Source organism: Papilio machaon, chromosome 3 (assembly GCF_912999745.1).
Source record: "Papilio machaon chromosome 3, ilPapMach1.1, whole genome shotgun sequence".
Taxonomy (NCBI): Eukaryota; Metazoa; Arthropoda; class Insecta; order Lepidoptera; family Papilionidae; genus Papilio; species Papilio machaon.
In genome coordinates this window covers 4,262,264-4,281,883 of record NC_059988.1, presented here as the reverse complement: position 1 = coordinate 4,281,883, position 19,620 = coordinate 4,262,264, and the positions used below count along the sequence as shown (strand labels likewise).

Below are 19,620 nucleotides of genomic sequence, written 5' to 3'. Positions count from 1 at the left end.
GGAAAAAGTTTGCATCAAGACAAAGGCTGGTCGTGCGGTGCGCCCTGGTGACCCGAACTACGCACGTGCAGCGTGGCTCACGGCCGCAGGCAGCACGTTGTGCGACTATCGCACGATACCTTATCGCCCTTTGTTATGTAATTGTTCCAGGCATATTAAAGCGAAATGTTTGTTTCATAAAGTGACAAAAGATGCACGTCCTATTATAACGGCTTACAGTATGATTCATTATTTCCCGATTTATGGCGTCACTCTTATAATGCTCGGTTTATCCCATACGACAAGGAAGAAGATCGAATCAAAGAGCGGTTGGTGTTGGGTAAATAACATGTTTTGTTTATGTGGGTTACGTAAGCGCTGGCGAAGTACACTTGTTTACCGGCATACAGTTAACCGCAGTGTCACGACAACTATGCACGACGTCATCGATACACTAGTATTTTCGAATTAACACCGTGTCGCACGTGAACGTTTATCGACTGTTTTGGCGTCATTCATAAAATTTGATTTGATAGTTAAAAGATTAGTATACGATTACATTAATGAGTAGCACCAATAATCCGAGGGTAACCGACTTATCTGGTTCTATATTCAAAATCACTCGGGACAAAATAATTTAATAACACCCTCACAGATGTTGACACAGGAGATGATATAGCGCCCTTGTTAATTCATTCACACGTAGGTTTTCTCACGGTCTTTGTCTTTTTGTATGTTCGTGGAAAATTAAGTATCAAGCCGGCGTGTGTAGAAAGAGGCGCACGCGCTTTCGTCCTCCATGCCTGTCGCCCGCTGTCCGTGCGTCGTACGCGAGTAGATTCTACGTGCGCTTGAAATTCGGTCACGCCGGCACCGTTACCACAAACAACTGTACATAATTGGATTAAGATTTTCCCCTGCGCTTACGCATGTCGACATGGGATACTGTGCACACCTTCTTTTCCACATCTTTTCGTATCCATATGAAATTGATTACATAATAAAATTTTCCTGAAATGTCTCGGTAACGTTTGTTGATGCTGTAATTTTTGGGCGACTCTACATAACGGATTTTCGTTGCATTAGACTATATTTTTTTTAATTACATTCATAACGATGTAAGTAAGCTCTTAGTTCCGATGGTTGTGTTACCGGTTACAACAAGGCCGATCGGGGCTAATTAATAAGGTTAATATTAATCAGCTAGTATCCGGGTTATATTTTGTATGAAACGCAAAAGTTTTATTCATTCAAAAGATTTTTAAATCACAATTAAAACGGTTTAGGGCACGTAAAATATATGAAAAATTTATGGATCTCGATGGAATTTACTATTTCATAATTTTTTTGTTAGTACTGTACGAACGGTTTCAGTATCTGTAAATAAGGTTAAGCAAATATATTAAATGTACTTCAGTTAAAACATAAGGAAGATATAAAACGCGAAATTTTACGATTAGAAACCTCAAACCGAAATAGAAGCAACTCACCGTCATCATTCAAAACTATTTTTAAAAACTAACGTTACAAATGCCGTTTGTTTTACAAATGCCGGCCGGCGCGCGACCAGTCCAACCTTATCATGTCAAATATAACACAAATTACTGTTTTAAGTGATAACAAATAAATGTCATTAGAAATCGATCATAAGACTGCGAGCCCCTTCGCCATATCATCTGTCACTTTCGATTATTTGATAACATGTCGCTTGACCGTGACACGTTTTATGAAGAATTATAATAAAAATGAAAAATGTTATCTGATTAAAACTAGCGAGCTCTAGGTCGTTCAAATACGCTTGTCTCATGATAATAACGAAACTATTTACCTACTATATCAAAGATAAAGTCGTTTTCAATTGTTGTCGATTTGTAAAATAAAAAAATGAGTTCAATTGCAAACATAATATTGTCAGGGGGTAATATATTTCGGGAAGCTTTAATGAGGATATATCGCTTCCATTTGTGATCATTTTATGCGGGACCGTTTTTAAATCGAGTATAAAATATCTTGATTCGTTTACACACTGTGACGCCACACCTCGGCCCGCAGCCCGCGCTCACACGGTGACGCCAACACGCTCTCTCATCTCATTCACGGCCGCATTGCAAGTTGCTCATGCAAGCTCGATATATCATGTAATAATTATCACACACTCGCTCCACACAAATATTAAGACATTAAAAGAAGATATATCAGCAATGAATTTTTAATTACAGCCGTTTTTTGTTTACTATACTGGCAAACGTATTACTATTTAAAAAAAAGCATAAAGGTCAATGCGCACATTGTTTACATTAATGGCGCTTGCTTGTGTCAGATAACCGGCGACACAGATACAGATAGGCTATAGCTTACGTCACAGCCCGCCGCGGCGCTAGTCGCGCACCGCTTGTCACTCGTCACTTGCATCAAAACAACTTAATAAGATAACATAATATCTCTGTTTACACCTCGACACAAACTGCGTGTTATTATTCCTCTAGTAATGTGTTTTCATAATTATTGTAAATAGATACTACGCAGCGATTTAAACGGAAAAGCACAATCTCACCAACATGGGTGCATTTAGCAATGCGCCTGTAATGTCACATATTTCGACCACAAGGATAACTAAAATTATGGGTGTTGTGAGCACTACAAAAAATAAAGAAATATGTTTTACAAATGTAGAGAACCTAAATTTTCATAAAATGATTTTCAAGCTCCAAAGTAATCATGGCGCATAGTGGGTAAATGGAATTGCATATAGGAAATTACGTCGGCCCCGGCCTTTTTGCGAGAAAATAATTATCTGTGGTGACGCGGTATTCCCCGGCGATTGAGGCGAGCAGCGTCACACGTAATTGCACTACGCTCGACAAGTGACGGCAAAGCACTCGTTACGCGGAATCGCCTCAATCGAAACTGATTGGCCACGCCGCGCCTGACTCACACCCACGAAACTCGCTCTACGTTCTTTTTACGACCAAAACAAACTTTACGGATCATGTTAGACCAGCGCACTATTAAAATACAACTAGCTCCTACTATTACGTATTTAAAATCATTTTTTATAAGAGAGAATAATAATGCTAGCACTATTGCTGCTTTACTTTCGCCTAACTATCTCTAGTAGTGTTTTTACCGTATCTAAGATAAAGTTCGTGTGGTATGTCTACAATTTGCATGAATCCTCGACCATATATCATGACATCTAATACTTGAGTGAATTATTGTATTCCTATGGTGACATTTAAAAGCATTTCTCCCCTACATACATAACATTCGTAGCTCTCTCCAACCATACGAAATTAAGCATAAGAAATATTATCTTATTTTTTGCTGACGAACTGCTCATTCTGACTTATTGAAAAGTATTGTATAAGAATTATTGTAAAAAGTATAAGATTGCTTTCTAAAATATTCACGGTTAGTATTCACAACGAAACATTCTTATTTTCTAACATGTACCTTATAATTATACTCTAATGCAAATGTATCTTCGGACCAAATAAAAATACTCTTGCTAACTGTTAATTTCGAAGCAAAAAACCTAATAACTATCGCGCTTTCATTATTAAATTGACCAATAAAAGCGACTTCTGTTCATTATAGCCAGATAATGTCAGGGCAGAAAGATATAAAAATAAAGAACGCTGCGAAGACTGCGCCGTCGAGAAATAAGGACGCCGGCCGGTCCGGAACAGTGTAACGGTATACATTACAAAATCGCCTCAAGAATTATTTTCACGTGCGCGGCGCGTCGGGACCGTTAGCCCGCGAAGCCCATCAGCCAACCTCACTGCCTTACCGCCTCACCGTCGCCTCGCCGCGCTAAGTAGAACAACCGCTAATGTCCAGATTGCCTCGCTTCCCAGAAACATTGCCGGCAGAAGCAGTCAATATCTTAAACTGATGACCGTGCATTGAGGCAGGTCCATTATTCCACTACCAGTTTTATTTAAATATCGTAATTACATTTTAAATTCTAAATTGTGAAATGAAAAAAAAGTTCATTGGAGTCAATATTAAAAAAGATAGTAATTAAATTTCCGTTAACAAAGATATTTAATTGATATTAAATGTATTAAAACGTGTAAATAAAAATATAGTTGCTATAGAACAAAAATGTTTTGGTCAAATCATTTTAATACTTTGATGACTCTACGTTTACATTATTATATTAAATTTCTTGGTAATCTGGATGTTTTTATTGCTGTAATTAAATCATATATTTATCTTAATTTCACTATATTGCTGACGTATTTTTACGATTGTCATGCTTTTACTCTGTACTTAAAAGATGACTCAGAAGTGGACGCATTAATAATTATTGTTGTAATATAACGTAGTCAAAGAACCTATTGCTCGCCGTTCGAAGTAGGCTATCTGCGAGTTACGTAAACATTGTGATTTCCCTGCATTTGCAACCGCGCCTTTCGTTCGTTGAGGTCGCAGCAAGCGCGGGCACGGTGCGGTGCGGTGCGGGCGCAGTGCGGCGCGAGTGTGAAAGTGCCTCGCCACGCGGCCATGTACCGTTTCAGATTCACTCACTCACTTTTACACAATACATTGTTCCGACCTTTACAACCTGACTTTGTTTCAGACATAACAAACACAGCTTAATGGCAGTCGCAGAGAATTATAAATATTGAGTTTGAGTTCTTGCGTAATTTATTACATTCTTTTCATGACGGCTTTGTCAACCAACTATTTCCCTAGATTATAAAAACAAATATAAAAATCTTAAAATTAGGTTCTAAGCAAAAGTTTAGTGCTAAGGCACTATTACTACTTGTTTCCAGGGTCGGTGTCTTTAAAACGTAGTAGATAGATAAAAAATCTAGCGCGTGCTATGAGCACGAAATGTCGTGTGTAATTGTAACTGATAATTATATTCTTTGTAATGAATATCGCATTCGTTACTTGACGGCGAAAGTATTTATGATTTAAAAGCGAATGTATGCGTTTTACAATTTTTCCACTCTACTTACTTCGCATGGCTCTCTCTTATTACATCTCTTTTAACTGTAGAATCTCTCAAAATCATTGAATTGTAACGAAATAAAAAATACGGTAATAAATACAATATGATATCTATAAATTCAGTGTTATTTCGAAATGCAAAATCTGGGCAATGCTTCGAGCGTATCAACTATAAACGACATCGCCACCATCAACATTAAAGCTCATTGGAATGTAATTTACAAGTTTCCCCTTCGATAATATCAAGTCGTACGTGAGGTTTTTGCCGATGTGAACGCAAACGGAACCGAAGTCCAGCGCCGCGCGGCGGTCAGACAAACCATGGGAAGAGAAATCGCTTGTTTACACTTAATACCTCGCGAGTGTTACCACGTTATAATTATACACCATAAGATAGTTCGAGATATCAACCGTTTACTTTTTGTCAATAATTGTAGCAAGTAACAAAAAATTACGAACACGCATTGTAAGGAATGATAATTCATGTTGCTCATAAAATAAGCTATAATGTAATTAATGTTGTTGTCACTCGACTTTTAATACTCGATCTATAAACTAGTTATTTCGCTGTTCAAATTTTCACTGGAAAAAAAATGTGGAAATGGAAACACGAGACAGTCTTAGTTCCTGTCCCTTTTGTCTGTTACTGAAATTGACATAAAGCATAGACTCTTTTTCCCTCTTGGCTACTCTTAATAATTTCTTTAATTTTTTTTAAAAAGAACGCCTTAGTGACCATTTCAACTTTCTTACGTTGATTTCGTAAGGCAAAGTTCGGGCGTTGCTTGTGCTCAACGACATAGTTTCTATATAAATCAAGGTTGATAAGATAAAACATATAGTGGACGGTTCGCGTGTCAGTTTGAGACGCCAACAGCTAACAGCTCGCGGCCGCAACTCGAGATAACAACTGTTTGTAGAGCAAGAGCAACATAGACGAAACCGGTGCGGCGACTGGATTATACTTTGAATTAGCAATTACTTTGATATAGTTCAATTGAGCAACATTTACCTTTAACTTTTTGCTGCTCATAAACTTTCCCTCTTAATGCGGGTTAAAACCACAGTTAGTGGACATAATTTATTTCGAAATAAGATAAAAAAAACTATGTTAAATTTTTTCTCCGAATTTAATGTATTTGTACAAGCCACTCGATCATTTGCCCTTGTTAATAGTCTACGATATAAATTGTTTTTTCAAGCTAGGCAATGCGTCCCCATTGTTGTACGAAATGCGGCTTGCTTAATTTATTCGACCCACATTTAGCACTGAAACGGCGAGATGATTGACCATTTTAATGATGTCAGACAACCGTTGCAAATTACAAACTTCACATCTATGTTACTTTGTACCGTGTTGCCGACTTCTTATCTGCTGTGGGCATCGTAAACGTGATCTTAATTTTAATAATTATACATAACAATGTCAAACGTAATGCAATATATTTAAACACTAAATGTAACTGTCGAAACTACTGATAATTTAATTTTGTTCATAAAGTTGATTATTTTCAGCAAACTGTCCTCGAAGTCCGCAGAAACGACAAGGCCAGCCCTTTGTGGGTGACCTCATTGCACTCACCTTGGAATAGTTTTATGAATTGTATACGTAGAGCACTACTCTTTGAATATTTTGCGAGATGAGAGATAAAATAGTTTATTGGTAGAACATTTATTTATGACTAGCTATCGCCAACGACTCTGTCCGTACGGCATTCAAAAACAATAAGTAGCCTATGTGTTCTTCAGACTATTTTCTAGATTTGTGCCAAATTTCATCAAGATCCATCCATCCATCCATCCATCTAAACATTCGCCTTTATAATATTAGTAAGTTGTGGATTGGGTATAGACGATAAATAATCTATACCGGCTTTGTGGATATTTCATCCGGGAGTCTGGAATAGAACGTGCACGTTGAGTCAGTAACGTAAAATAACTCGTTTTTAGGTTCCGATTTAACAGTAACGCACCAGAACCGTTAGCACGTGGGCGGATGTCGCCATAGCCGCTTACGAGTATTTCGGTAACCTCGCCGAGTCGGATCGTGTGTAACTTCTTTTTAATTATCGACCTTGATCTTTTAAAAGTTGTTTTGAAGCCAAAATGTATTGGATAGAAATAAGCTACGCTCCGCAAACTATTTTGACGATACAAGTTTGTAGTAATTTCGAGTGTAACATTGAAAAACCATTACTAACTTTGAATAATACGAAGATGTAAGTTATAACAACAAGGTGCGGCAGCGGGGAGCGAGGCTGGGCGGTGCGGGGAGAGGCGCCGGCACGCTGACCCACTGACCCAGTATTTCTGATATTGAACCGGTGACGACGCATCGCCCGCATTCGAAACCCGGCCTCCACTTGCGTTTTCCTTTTTCGAGACATAAAAACAGCGACCCGACTCACCGATTATGATTTTTGGCCGCATCAGCGAGTTAATGATTTTACATTTCGACCTAATTTATTTTTATTATTTGTGGTTAACCGTTTTGATTAGAAAAAGATTTTATTTTTCTATGTCCTAAATTGTTTCCAAATCAAAAATGGTCTATATCATCAATAGTCGCGAATACATTATATCGATGAAATGGCCAAAAAGTTGTCAGTCACTTTATTGCGACGACACAATCATTAATATACTTAGCAATGTCAATGCTAGTTACGCGCTAGTCATAAACACATCGTCGCCGACAGGTCAACAGAGTAACGGTTCTATTCGCCGTGCGTGTGTGTTACGTTCGCGCAGTGAACAGGTTCCCTATATCCGTTATCACACAGGGCGGGAGGGGCGCGGGCGCGGTGGGACAGTCCGTTTTTGGGTCAGGCTGGGTCGCGACGCCTGCGTGCTTGCCGCCCGACCTCTCGATCGTATTTAACGCTATTTCGATATCCAAGAATAGAGAGGCGACCGCGCTCGTTGGCATCCCAAGGTGAAACGCTCACTTTTCTAAGCGTCGCACGTAAACGATGAGATTATGGCGTCGAATCGAATCGCGTGTTGAAACAACGGCCACGTCCTTGCGCAGATTTCTCGTTTAATTGCGTAACGCACTATGCGAGATTTGGGGAAAGCTCGTCAAGAGCAGGCCGGCGCGGCGGGGCGCGACTCTCCCGGTACTGTAAGGACAGTAAACGCTTCCAGTGACGTCACCGCCGTGTCGCACCCACGCGCGGCGACGTGACGCTCTCGCCAGCGAGTCATGACGTCGATTCTGAAATTGCCATTCCTGTACGTTATGACGTCATTTCGATCGGTTCTCAGCGTTCGGCGTTGAAACGTCAACGGAGTCTAATAACCGTGATAAATAAATCGTTCGCGGCCTAGTCTTGCATCACCATCGACTTCGCTGCGCAACGATCACTTCCTTACAGCGACAGCCGCTGATCGACCTACATACTTTAATGAATTTATTGTAGGTACCAAAATATATACAACGCTTTTAATTAATTAGTCATTATTTTACTTTTGGTAAAAAATAATTATCAACATCGTAAATCCGCCACGTGTCGTATCGTCTGCATTCGATTTGCAAAAAGATTAATAGGGCGAAGGCGGGCTGCGGCGAGGATCGCGACCCGTCGCTCCGTGTTAGCGCCAAGTAGGCTTGCACTATTTCTACTGATCTAAAGACCTAGATCCTAAGTTATTACCTAACCCTACGTTATTAAATAATAACGTATCTTAACTAAGCATATTACAATTTGGTCCTTTGTTGTTCAAAACCGTGATGTCCGGCTGAGTCTTTCGTTGCTTAATTTAGCAACACGAGGTGCTTTTTCTCCGTTACTGAGTAATGAAATGCTCACTTCCAACGAGAACGATGTCGATAAAAACGCTCGGTGCATTTTGTCTTGCAGAGAATGTGGGTCAGGGATTTTTGGGGCAAGGTTGGCTGCAAGTGGTGCGATGTGGCGGCGCGGCGGGACGGCGCTGCGGGCGGAGTGGCGAGCGCGCGCTGGCTTGCGTGCTAGCCGCCGCTGCATCCGCTTTGCAACCGGCACTCGTATTCACAAATCTCACAAGGCCGTGCCGATCGATCGCTCAGCCTAACCGTACACATCCGATTAGAATCTAGAAGCTGAACGTGACTTGACCATTATAAATAATTCACACTTGGCTATTTTGAAGCCATTCAATGTTAGAACCGTTCGCTGCTTTTTTATATCCTACTATTTTCAAATCTTTCATCTGACAGTGATATTAAAAAAAAATATTTGATTAGGCTAATGTTTTCTAAATAAACCCACAGAATGTAATCATATCTTTAATAAAAGAAATATAATTACATCAAAATATTAAGCAATTCGTGTATCTGTAAATAAAATAACATAAATCGTTAAAATCGAATCTCACTTCACAATACTTGAACTTGATAATGAAAAATTTTATCAAAATTTTTAATCAAAATATTGGATTTTTGTGTAAGCTGTAATTAGTTAATTTAGTACAAGCTTTTTTATAATGAGATTTCAATAAATTTTTAACTTATGTTTGTTTAAATATAATTTTTTAATAAATTAAAAAAGTAACTTCGAAAATATTTGGATATAACCTTAAATAAAGGTTTTTAATTCAAATTAAGACTATTTAAAATTAATTTTAGATTACTGTAAATAAAATTCAGACCGTTTTCTAGCCTATAACCATTTTATAATTAAGTGACTTTCATTATTCCTGTCAATTTCCTCGGAAAATCTTGTTAAAAAAACACGTATCAAAATTTTGACGTGCTAGGATATAATAGCGGGCTCGGCGCACAATATAGGCATCGTTAACATGTCGATAGTTAGCGGTGGTGGGGTCCTAGTACGCAGCTATTGACCTATTTGCCGTTACCAACGCACGAACACCCATTGCCAGTCGAATTGCTTATGCATGCGTGTCTTTGTTACCTCTATTGCTGCATCGGTAAGTTAGTCCAACTGCATCAGCCTGGATTTTAATGTTTACAAATACAAGACATCAATATTGATTTTGTTTTGTTTTTCTATGTTTTTGTACACTTATTTAGAGTACTCATTGCATAAATTACGGCCAGTTTTTCATATCTATGTTAGCGTTCACATTAATTATTAACTGAAAAAGTAAATGCGGTTTATTTTTATCATGTAGGTATAATTTAGTTGTAGTAGACGAATGTCGCTCGCAGCAACCTTATCGGTCGTCTTACTCTGATATCAAGTGCATTGTTTTCAATATAAAGGCAATGAATTTTAAGTGCATCGTCCTAACAAATAGTTGGATTACGATTGCGCATCATACATTCCATTCAAATAATAAGAATTATATTAATAAGAGTTTGTCTGAACGCTTTTTGATGGTATGCATGCGAATGTCCAATTGAGACCTGTCGCAAAAGGGGCTTAAATGATTTTGGAGACTGAGGCGTGTCACAGTCAGTCGGGTTTATTGGTTTTAAATTATCTACTGCTTGTTTTACTGTCTGCATCTCTACTGTAATTGCTACATAGATCGTCCTTGTTTTCATCTAGTAGAATCCCGCAACCTTGACCAGATTATTTTTCCTTGTGGGAGGCCAACCTACGCTGTGTTTACGTGCAATTGTTCATTTCAAAGCAACTTCGCGTGGTACCTGGGCGTATTCTTATGAATATAGCTGTCATTGAGCTGGTGGTTTTCTATATGCGGAAGCTCTTTGAAGATATACATAATGCGGAAATCGCTTTTACTACGACATTTCACACATCTGGCGTCCGAAGAAATGTACAAAAATATCTTACAAAGTACTCAAATACCACACAATTGCATATAAACTGGTTCTTTATATATTTTATCATAAAAACGTAATGAAATAAAGCAATTGTAAAATCTTATAATACGTTGAATTTATCATAAACAAATGAATTCTTTGTTCATTATATCGAGACAAAGAGATAATTTTACGTTTTGAAGTCACTGATGTTTCAAGACGTATTCTTTATAACTTTTTGCTTGTAACTTTTAAATGCAAACAAGCTTCAGAAAAAAACATTGCTCATCGCTGTAATGCGTTTGAATATTTCTTTTACTTTGCATATTTTATTTTCCGGGGTTTGGAAAAAATGCAATATAAACTACATACAGTCAGTAGGGTTTTTAGTTGTTTAATTTAATAATAGTATTGATGAAGTTATTTCTACGAGTAAACAAAAAGATCAAGTACACCGTTGGTGGCGCAGAGAACGTCGGTGATGCAGTTGTTATGCGCTCGACCAGACCCGATCGAAATTTACACGTCCAGATTCGAACCCTGTAATGTACCAATGTGTTTTTAAATTTTCGAATTTCATATGTACATTTCTATGATAGTGATGCAACCTGCCGATATGTGCAGATCGCATCACGATTGAAGAAATTCAAAGATATGTTTGAAGTCGGCCAATGCGCTCTGGACCAGCGTAGTCGACTATGGCCTATCCCTAGCTTGGGTAGAATCCTAGTCCCTCGATGGAGATTTACATTAGTTGACGGAGAACATACCGGTATTTATAATGTTTTCACTAAAAATAAATATTGTGTTAAAGTTCAAATGCAAAATAATATAGTAATAAAGATTCACAATAATTGAGATAAAAAGTGACTTACCTACACTGCAAGGTTAAGTTTAATTTCAAATATCTATATTGAAAACGATCTTGTTCTATAAATGAAAAATGATGGCAATGACATTGTCCCACAATAATGCAACGAGAACTCATGCGACATTAAACTAGTCGTTATATAATTAGTTGCAAGTAAAGGTTAGTGTTGTAATGCATTGAATTACAAGCAATTGATTAGGTTATAGCGATCTAATGGTATAATAACTGCGTAGTATTTGTCGATTATCGTGTCAAAGTCATTCGACAACTTTCACTGGTGTGGCGGCCAAGTTTCGCCAGCGAGTGGTGCGGTTGTGCAACAGTTGTCACTTTTTACATAACAACTTGACGACAGCGGACGTTGTTGAATCCATAAGGAAACTGAGACTACGTACAAGATTTGTAACTATCTCTAAGTACTCTTTTAAAATCTACGACTACTATGCCATATTAATTGTGCAAATTCATGGTAATCGATAAACAATTGTAAACAATATATTTCTAATATTCCCTACAGTTTAAAGACAAAGTATGCGCAATTTTGGTAGCATACGCGATTTCTTCATTAACACCTTCATCTCGCGACTCTATATCGTTGTGACTATTATCTTCCGCTCTGCGCAACGCACAAGGCCGTGCATATTTATTAGCAATCTGCAAGAACACGTAATGGCCTTTAAAAGACATAGGTATGCATAATGTTTACTCATTAGAAACACTTTCATTGTTTCGGAGAGCGAGGCACCGCCACCGCCTCCGTGCACCGAATCGCGTAAAAGTGAAAGTAACCATGATGTGATCGGCGCACGTTCACTCGCCGGCGAAACCCATGCGCGCCCCGGAGGCTATTGGTGCAGTTTCTAAAGCCTCTCCATTACTGGCCAAGCCATACACAGATTCGAGTTGTACATACAATTGACATCAAAACAAAACCTAACGAAAATTTCTGGAGTTTTTTCTTATTTTCATAGCATTGTTTTGTCAATGATTTGTAATATTGCGTATTCGTTAATTTTTGGCAAAATTTTCGGTTCTCCAATGATGTACAATGTAAAAATACAATAGCATACAGAAAAAAAAGGTTTAAAGACGATTTTATCGGCTTTGACTCTTAGTTCTCTCATAGTTTCCAATTACGTTACCTAATCCAAGTTGAATCGAGTTATTTATTGGCCGAGTTAGATCTACTTTTATAGATCACAGATTGCTTTTATGTTAAAAGTAATTGAAGTATATCGACAATCAAAACGATCGCGAATCGGTACGTATTATCATTTAGCTCTGGTCCACTGTGCTCGAAACTAGGTCGCCCGCTCGCACGGAGACCATGTTTGACAGAATGAATATTGCAATGTTGCCAGCTTCATGCCGTGTCTCGAAAGTCAAATAAGACTCGTGTCAGTAATTTGTTTCAATTTTAGTGTTATGTAAAGCATTTGAAACTTGTTAAAATTAAGAATAATATCTATATCTATACAATGTAAGCTTCATTAAATATTATTACCATTTTAATTAAGATTTTAATATTGATTACTTCGTTTTTAATAGTGTGTTATTTAAATTCGACCTTAAATTATTTCACGCTCAACTGAGGTCAAGGGAAACTGTACATTAGAATCGAGACCATAGCCCGATGTAGTTATCCACTGATGACGTATCATGAGTGAACCGTCGTCGTAAGCCATTTATGGTATGCGCGCTCGGCTGTATTATGTCAATCACGCAATCAGTGGCGTAGAAGGAAGCCCGAGACGAAAACGCAGCCAATGTCAACCGAGCGAGGCCCATTGCATGCTGCACATGGCAACCGCAACCGTAATGGCAATTGTCATTGTTAACAACCGTCGTCGTTTCCTTAGATATACAGTTATATGTGCTCGTTAAAAATGTGTTTTATGGCAGTTTTAAGTTTCTTTGAAAGTATGTAGCTTTAAAACATGTTTTACAAGAACTTGACTTACAAAAATAAGTTGAAAGTAGTTTTTAGACATAAAATAAACCCATAGCAAAGTTAATATGAAGGCCTAGATAGACTGAGTAGGGCAACGGTGCACGGAGCGAAGTTTGTGACACGGAACGCATCTCGGCCCAGTTGCAGCGCTAGGTCATGACGTCACATGCACGGACCGCGCGAAGGTCGCCCATATCGATCTCACACACCCGCTCGCACCGGCCGGCTTGCATAACCACACATGACGCATGTACAATACACTAATTGCATAATCATACTTGCAACTATTAAATACGTACGTACTTTAACTCGTTTCTTGTAATTGAAACTTCATCTTCCGCTTACGTAATTACAAAATATAGTATGATGTTTACTCCAGAACAGTGACTAAACTGAACCAACGAGGTTAGATCAATGGATGTGTAGGTAGCAACATGTTTCAAATCCCAATCCCAGCCCATCCCATTAGTTTACGAGCGCCACTTCCTTATTCATTTTCATGGTGCATCTAATATTTTTAAGTAATGTGGTGATTGAACCCGTTGTTGTATTTATTACCTATTTTATTCGTAGGCGCCAATCGAACTGAAGAAGAGACTGGAGGAGATAAGACTGCTGGAGTCGCGCAAGTCGGCGCGGCTGGCGGACGTCGATACGGACTTCGCGAGGCTGGCCGATATGGCCGGCGACCGCCGCCGCGCCTCCGCCAACATTGAAGTGCCTACACACCACATGCAGGGGTAAGAACTTCATATAACATATCTTATATTTCGTTTACATTCAATTTTTAAATTAAGTAAATCGCGGAACGTCAAATTAACTATATTCAAGGTCGCATTATTTCATTTTTCAGTTGTTATTTCAGTTATTTTGTAAAAATTGTCATATAAAGTGCACTGATATTATTAATATAAATATTAGTGCGAGAAAAAGTGTTTTCGAACTTTTAAAGAAATTACGAATTTACGTGAAAAATGTGCAGTATGCTGAGGTGAAAATATTTCAGCTTTGGATTGGAACTAAATGTTAACGACGGAACTTATGCTAATTGAAAGATCTTTGGATATAATTTGCATTTTGAAAGGTAGAACATTTCATATTTACACTTCATTGAATATGATCTCTGAACGAACTAGTCTACACTTATATTAAAAGCATTTCGCTTTAGACTGTGTTTCACAAACTAAATACAAATTAAGTATGAGAGAGACACACTACCTAGCTAGATTTGTATCAGCCCTTGCTTATTGAACTTTAATAAAATTCACCTCCGAGGCGATAACAGTCAAAAGAATAACAGAGTAACATTACGATGAAACAATAATGCTTTGATAGTACCAAATATAGGTCGTGTGGTGTGGCCCTAGTGCGCATTGGTCGTGTAGAGCGGGGCGCGCGCGAGCGTTGCGAAATCGGTGGCGAACGTTAGAAACTGGATGGAAGTGTTACCGCGGAGTACGGGCGTGTCCTTGTCACACTTGCCTACATTCAGCGCCCGCCGAGCACCGCGCCTCATGCCGCGCCCCCCGCGGCCCCACAGGCCCTCGCCACACACTCACAATGCTATGCAACACCGCAACCATTAGAAAATTCCAATACTATTTGATACTGTCCTTTACATATATTACAAGTTTAATTTCAACTGAACGTAGATCTACTAGTAAATTTACTGAGGCAAAAGTGTTAAAAAGTTTACTTTCTTAGTGTTTGCTCTGTTATTGCATTGTAACCGGAACAAACAGCATTGGCTGTAGGTAGCGACGTGCCGCTGCCGGTCGTCGCCGTCGCCTCTGAGGTTTCACTTTTCATCGTGACGTTGGTGAGAGGTGAGACCTCTACCTCACGGCCCGAATTTCACAACCGCCGTTGCCGAAACGCACGCCCCCTACTCACACCGTTCATAGATAAAGTCATCTATGCACGTAATTATTGGACCTAATAGTATCCACCTATAAAAATAAACCTACATAATATATATCCCGTTCGATACAATTTCTTGTTTATTATAGTGTTAACATATGAGGAAGAATAAATAAAAGATTATTGAATTTTATAATATATGTTCATTAAATCGGCCAATGTTGTAACGAGCTTGCAATAAACCTGTTCCTACAAAGCGCTCAGAATGTAAGATACCTATTAGCCGCTTTGAAGCAAAACCTAAGCAAAAGCTGGTGGGGAATAATTTTGAAATACTATCTATTCCGTTACTGTTACTCTGTTTTAAACCTAATGCGGGCGTACCAACAAACCCTTGTGTAGATTGGATAGGTATTGGACGTAAACGGAACTTTGCGTGTAATAGCCAGTGTCAACACCCCCTGTGTCGGTTGTTTTTTGTATGTTTAAAGGCGAAGGGAGTGAAGGGGCAGGCGGACACGTAGCTTGGTTTCAACGTCGTTTCTTGATCCTAACATTGGTTGTATTAGTACGCCCTTGATTTATTAAATAATACCTAACAATATGTGGTTAATGCGTGGGCGTAGTAAGCCAGAGCAAAAAGTTGCCGGTCCGAGATGACTGCAGCTCGCAAAGAAACCTGACTGCTGCCCAATGGTCTAATAATTTCCAATTTTTTTGGCTAGTGTGTTGGCCAAAAGGCATTGTAGCGAATGTGTGGCGGCATACCTTGGCAAGCCAAGTTTAGACTTAAATCATTTTCAATTTGAAGCGCCATCAGGCTCTACTTTCGGTTCAATTCAAAAGAATTCGTAATTGGATCGAATTTCGCAATCCGACCGAACTTCGGTAAAGTGAAAGCTCACAATGAAGTTTTAGTTTTTTCTTTCATTTCGAGAATGTCGACAATAGATGTAACAACGATAAATTGAATGTACAAAATATACTTGTTAATGTAGTTGTAAGGGTGTTGTGAAATTCACATTGCTAATAATAGTATTTACAAAAAAAAAATAAAAAGTTTTAATATATCAATATGCAATATATGTCCTTAAGCAAATATATGAACAATTTAAATTTAATTCTCTCGTTTAATCTTGTATGTTCTTATCCTTCAATAAAAGGTCTTAGCTTCCCATAAAAAGTGTTTTCATTTAACAATATATGATGACGCTGACACGCTTAAAACACGAATCAACGAAATTCAAAGATGGCGTCGCGTTTGCCTGGTACTTGGCGCGGCCGCCATGACACACTGACCTACTTTAAAAATGGAACGACACACTAGAAAAGTGCCGCATACAACAATGTCTTTGAAGACCGTATCGAAAATACAAATTATATCATCTTATTATCTTGATACAATATTATAGGTAGATGTATGTATAAAATAATTGAAAAGATCTTTAATGATGGAAATTAATTCAATCATTGTTTCAAATCTGGCATACTGCTAGTTGCGACGTCCTCGCACAGGTAGCTCAGTCGGCCAGTAGGGCGGCAATACAGCCCGCATTTTGATGTCGCAACAATGCAACTCTGTAACTGTCTATCGTTTTGTCGTTATCTGTTAGAACCCTACTGACACTGTAATATATTGTAATATTATTGATAATATACGCCTCAATGAATTTGTTGGGACAAGTTGGGCCTAAACAACGTGCCGTATATTAAATAGACATTTCAGTGTCATGGGCAAAGAGTACGTGGACTTATTGAGGACAGAAAATTAATATCGCATTCCTACTTATATGTGATTAAACATTCATTTTGATGTGAAGGTGAGTTACATTAAACATTTCGCGTGCGTTTGCGCAACGTACGCACAAAGAGAATGCGGGGCAACGGTAGTTAGGAGGAGGGGGGAGAGACACTTTCTCATCAAGTACACGTTTGCTTTCGTCGGTGCGGTGCGACAGCAGAAGGACCGTTATCTCATTTGGCAGGTGCCGGTATGCAGGCTTCGTTTAGAGAAAGTGTTACAAAAATGAGCGTCTTCAATGTTATGCAAAGGTGCCATAGTAAATTACGTTGCCATAATGAGCTATACACAATGCATTTATTTTCTTACACAGAAACATAAATAAATTAGTTTTATATGTTTAGGTCATTAGCTAGTTATTACTCACCCGGATTTTCAGCAATGTTGACTGACTTTCAATCGACCTACCGACAGGTTATTCCACCAATCAAAGGAACAAAAAATCGTCGGTTCAAATTGGTGTATTACGTTGTTTTACATTGCGTTTAGAGAACCATTTATTTATCAGTTGTATTTTTTCTTTCTAAAAAATTTCATATTTTTAAGCTTTTTCGCGTGAAATATCTTACCTTTAACATAGTTAATATACATAGATTGTGCATAAAATGTAAATACATGAAATGCATAATATTTAATAATGTGGGACATAAAGTTGCCATTACAGGCCGATTACTATGAGCCGTGTATAGTCGCGGCGTCATTGAGCTGTGACAAGTACTAATTCTCTAGCACTAAAATGCCGCAGGAAGGTCACGTCGTTTTGTCCGGACGTCATTTACATTTGTATCCTTCAATACAATATCGTTTTTCAACTGAATACAACAATGACCTTGACTTTCCTATCTATATTTTGAACTCTGCTTATATTTAGTACAAATCTACAAATTGGCCATAAATAATAAATCAAGTTAAGGAAAAATTTTTGGAAGTTAATAAGGAAGTGTGACCAATTAAAATTGGTCATGATGACCTTGTACGTATGGAGTATACTTAAACTTATATTATTTAGTAATGTGCAATTAATGTCACAAGATTTGCAAAACAGGGTTATGAGTTATAATAAAACGATGACACATATGTCCAGGTCATACGCATACGTCATTGCCTGAAAATGAATCGACGATTGTTATGGACATTCGGTACTCATTTCTTGCATTGTTTGACTATCTTTTTGTTTCCTTTTTAGTATTTTGTACTTTACAAAATTCAGTAAAACCATCTATAATTAGTCCGCATTCAATCTCAAATTCATTTTGAATTACCATAAAATAAATTTGATCTAATTTGAACATCATAGATGTAACCAGAATCATTTCTATAAAAGTATTTCTTGTAAAGTTTCTCATAATTTAAAATCACTGGCTCGTAATATATCACTATTTCCGTTTAAAACAAACCTTTTAAAAGTAATTGACCATAAGTTGCACGTGTGTTATAAAGATTAATAAACTTATAGATACTTTTAACGGCGTGTTTAAATTATAGTTTATTTTTGTTAACATGACTAATAACGAAAGTATAAATAAAATATGCAATACCCATTTTATTATCGATAACATGTTTACATTATGTATATTAATGTTTTTATAAACATGCGCACATCATATCCAATAATTTCGCAGTAATTGTCATAAATTATAAAAGTTATAAAATGTTCATTAGAGTAGCAAAATACTTGATTAAAAAATATTCCAAAAATGTTTAAAACAATGTGTAAAGATATATGTAACAGCGTTTTTGACCAAAATTGACATTAAAGAACATGCTAATTGCTGTTAAAGACAGTACAATATTGTGGTGCGCAAAATTACGTGGCAAATTGGCAAATTGACGTGGCAATGGCGAGCGGTAAAAAGGCGCGAAGTCTCAATGACCTTAGCGCTACGGTGCGGCGAAGGCGAGCGGCCGCCGCTCTAGCCCAATCGCACCTTTTTGTACAGCGCCGTGTAAAAAATACATCCCGACCTACATCAACCGTAACTCCGATGTGTCTATGAATTGCTGAAACATGAAATTATAATTACATTGACCTTCGAACGTTATTTCAATCAAAAATATTATAACGACATCTTTTTCACAGTAACCAGAATGATAATGATGATCCCTATATTTATTCAAATGTATAATACATATATAACTGTTTTTATCGACAACTTTTATTTCACTATTAGCGATAAATTTGCTGATTGATTTTTGAGACAGCGGATATTAACTTAAGTCGTAAGTTATATTCAGTTTGTTCCACCTTGATCCTGACAACATCTCAGTAAGGGGTATAAAATATGAATCGTATCCAAAAAAATACAATTATAAGTAGAGCAACAAATGAAACAAAGAAATGTACGGATCATTCACTGACATATGAATGCGTCAACGGACGTAAAAGAATATTTATCGTCGACAGCTCTAAACAATGTAGTCGTCGGAATTTGAACGGCAACAAGATGCAAGGTCGTTCTCAATGTTACGCCGTACTA

General features: G+C 37.8%; 1 protein-coding gene across 1 annotated transcript in view; it reads left to right on the top strand.

Moving 5' to 3' along the window:
* Positions 1–19,620, top strand: part of LOC106712425 (zinc finger protein 704) — a 46,217-nt gene that overhangs the window by 1,050 nt on the left and 25,547 nt on the right. Inside the window, exon 2 of the mRNA XM_014504991.2 lies at positions 14,056–14,222. Coding sequence (XP_014360477.2) covers positions 14,056–14,222 — 167 coding nt within the window. The remainder of the gene's footprint in view (positions 1–14,055; positions 14,223–19,620) is intronic.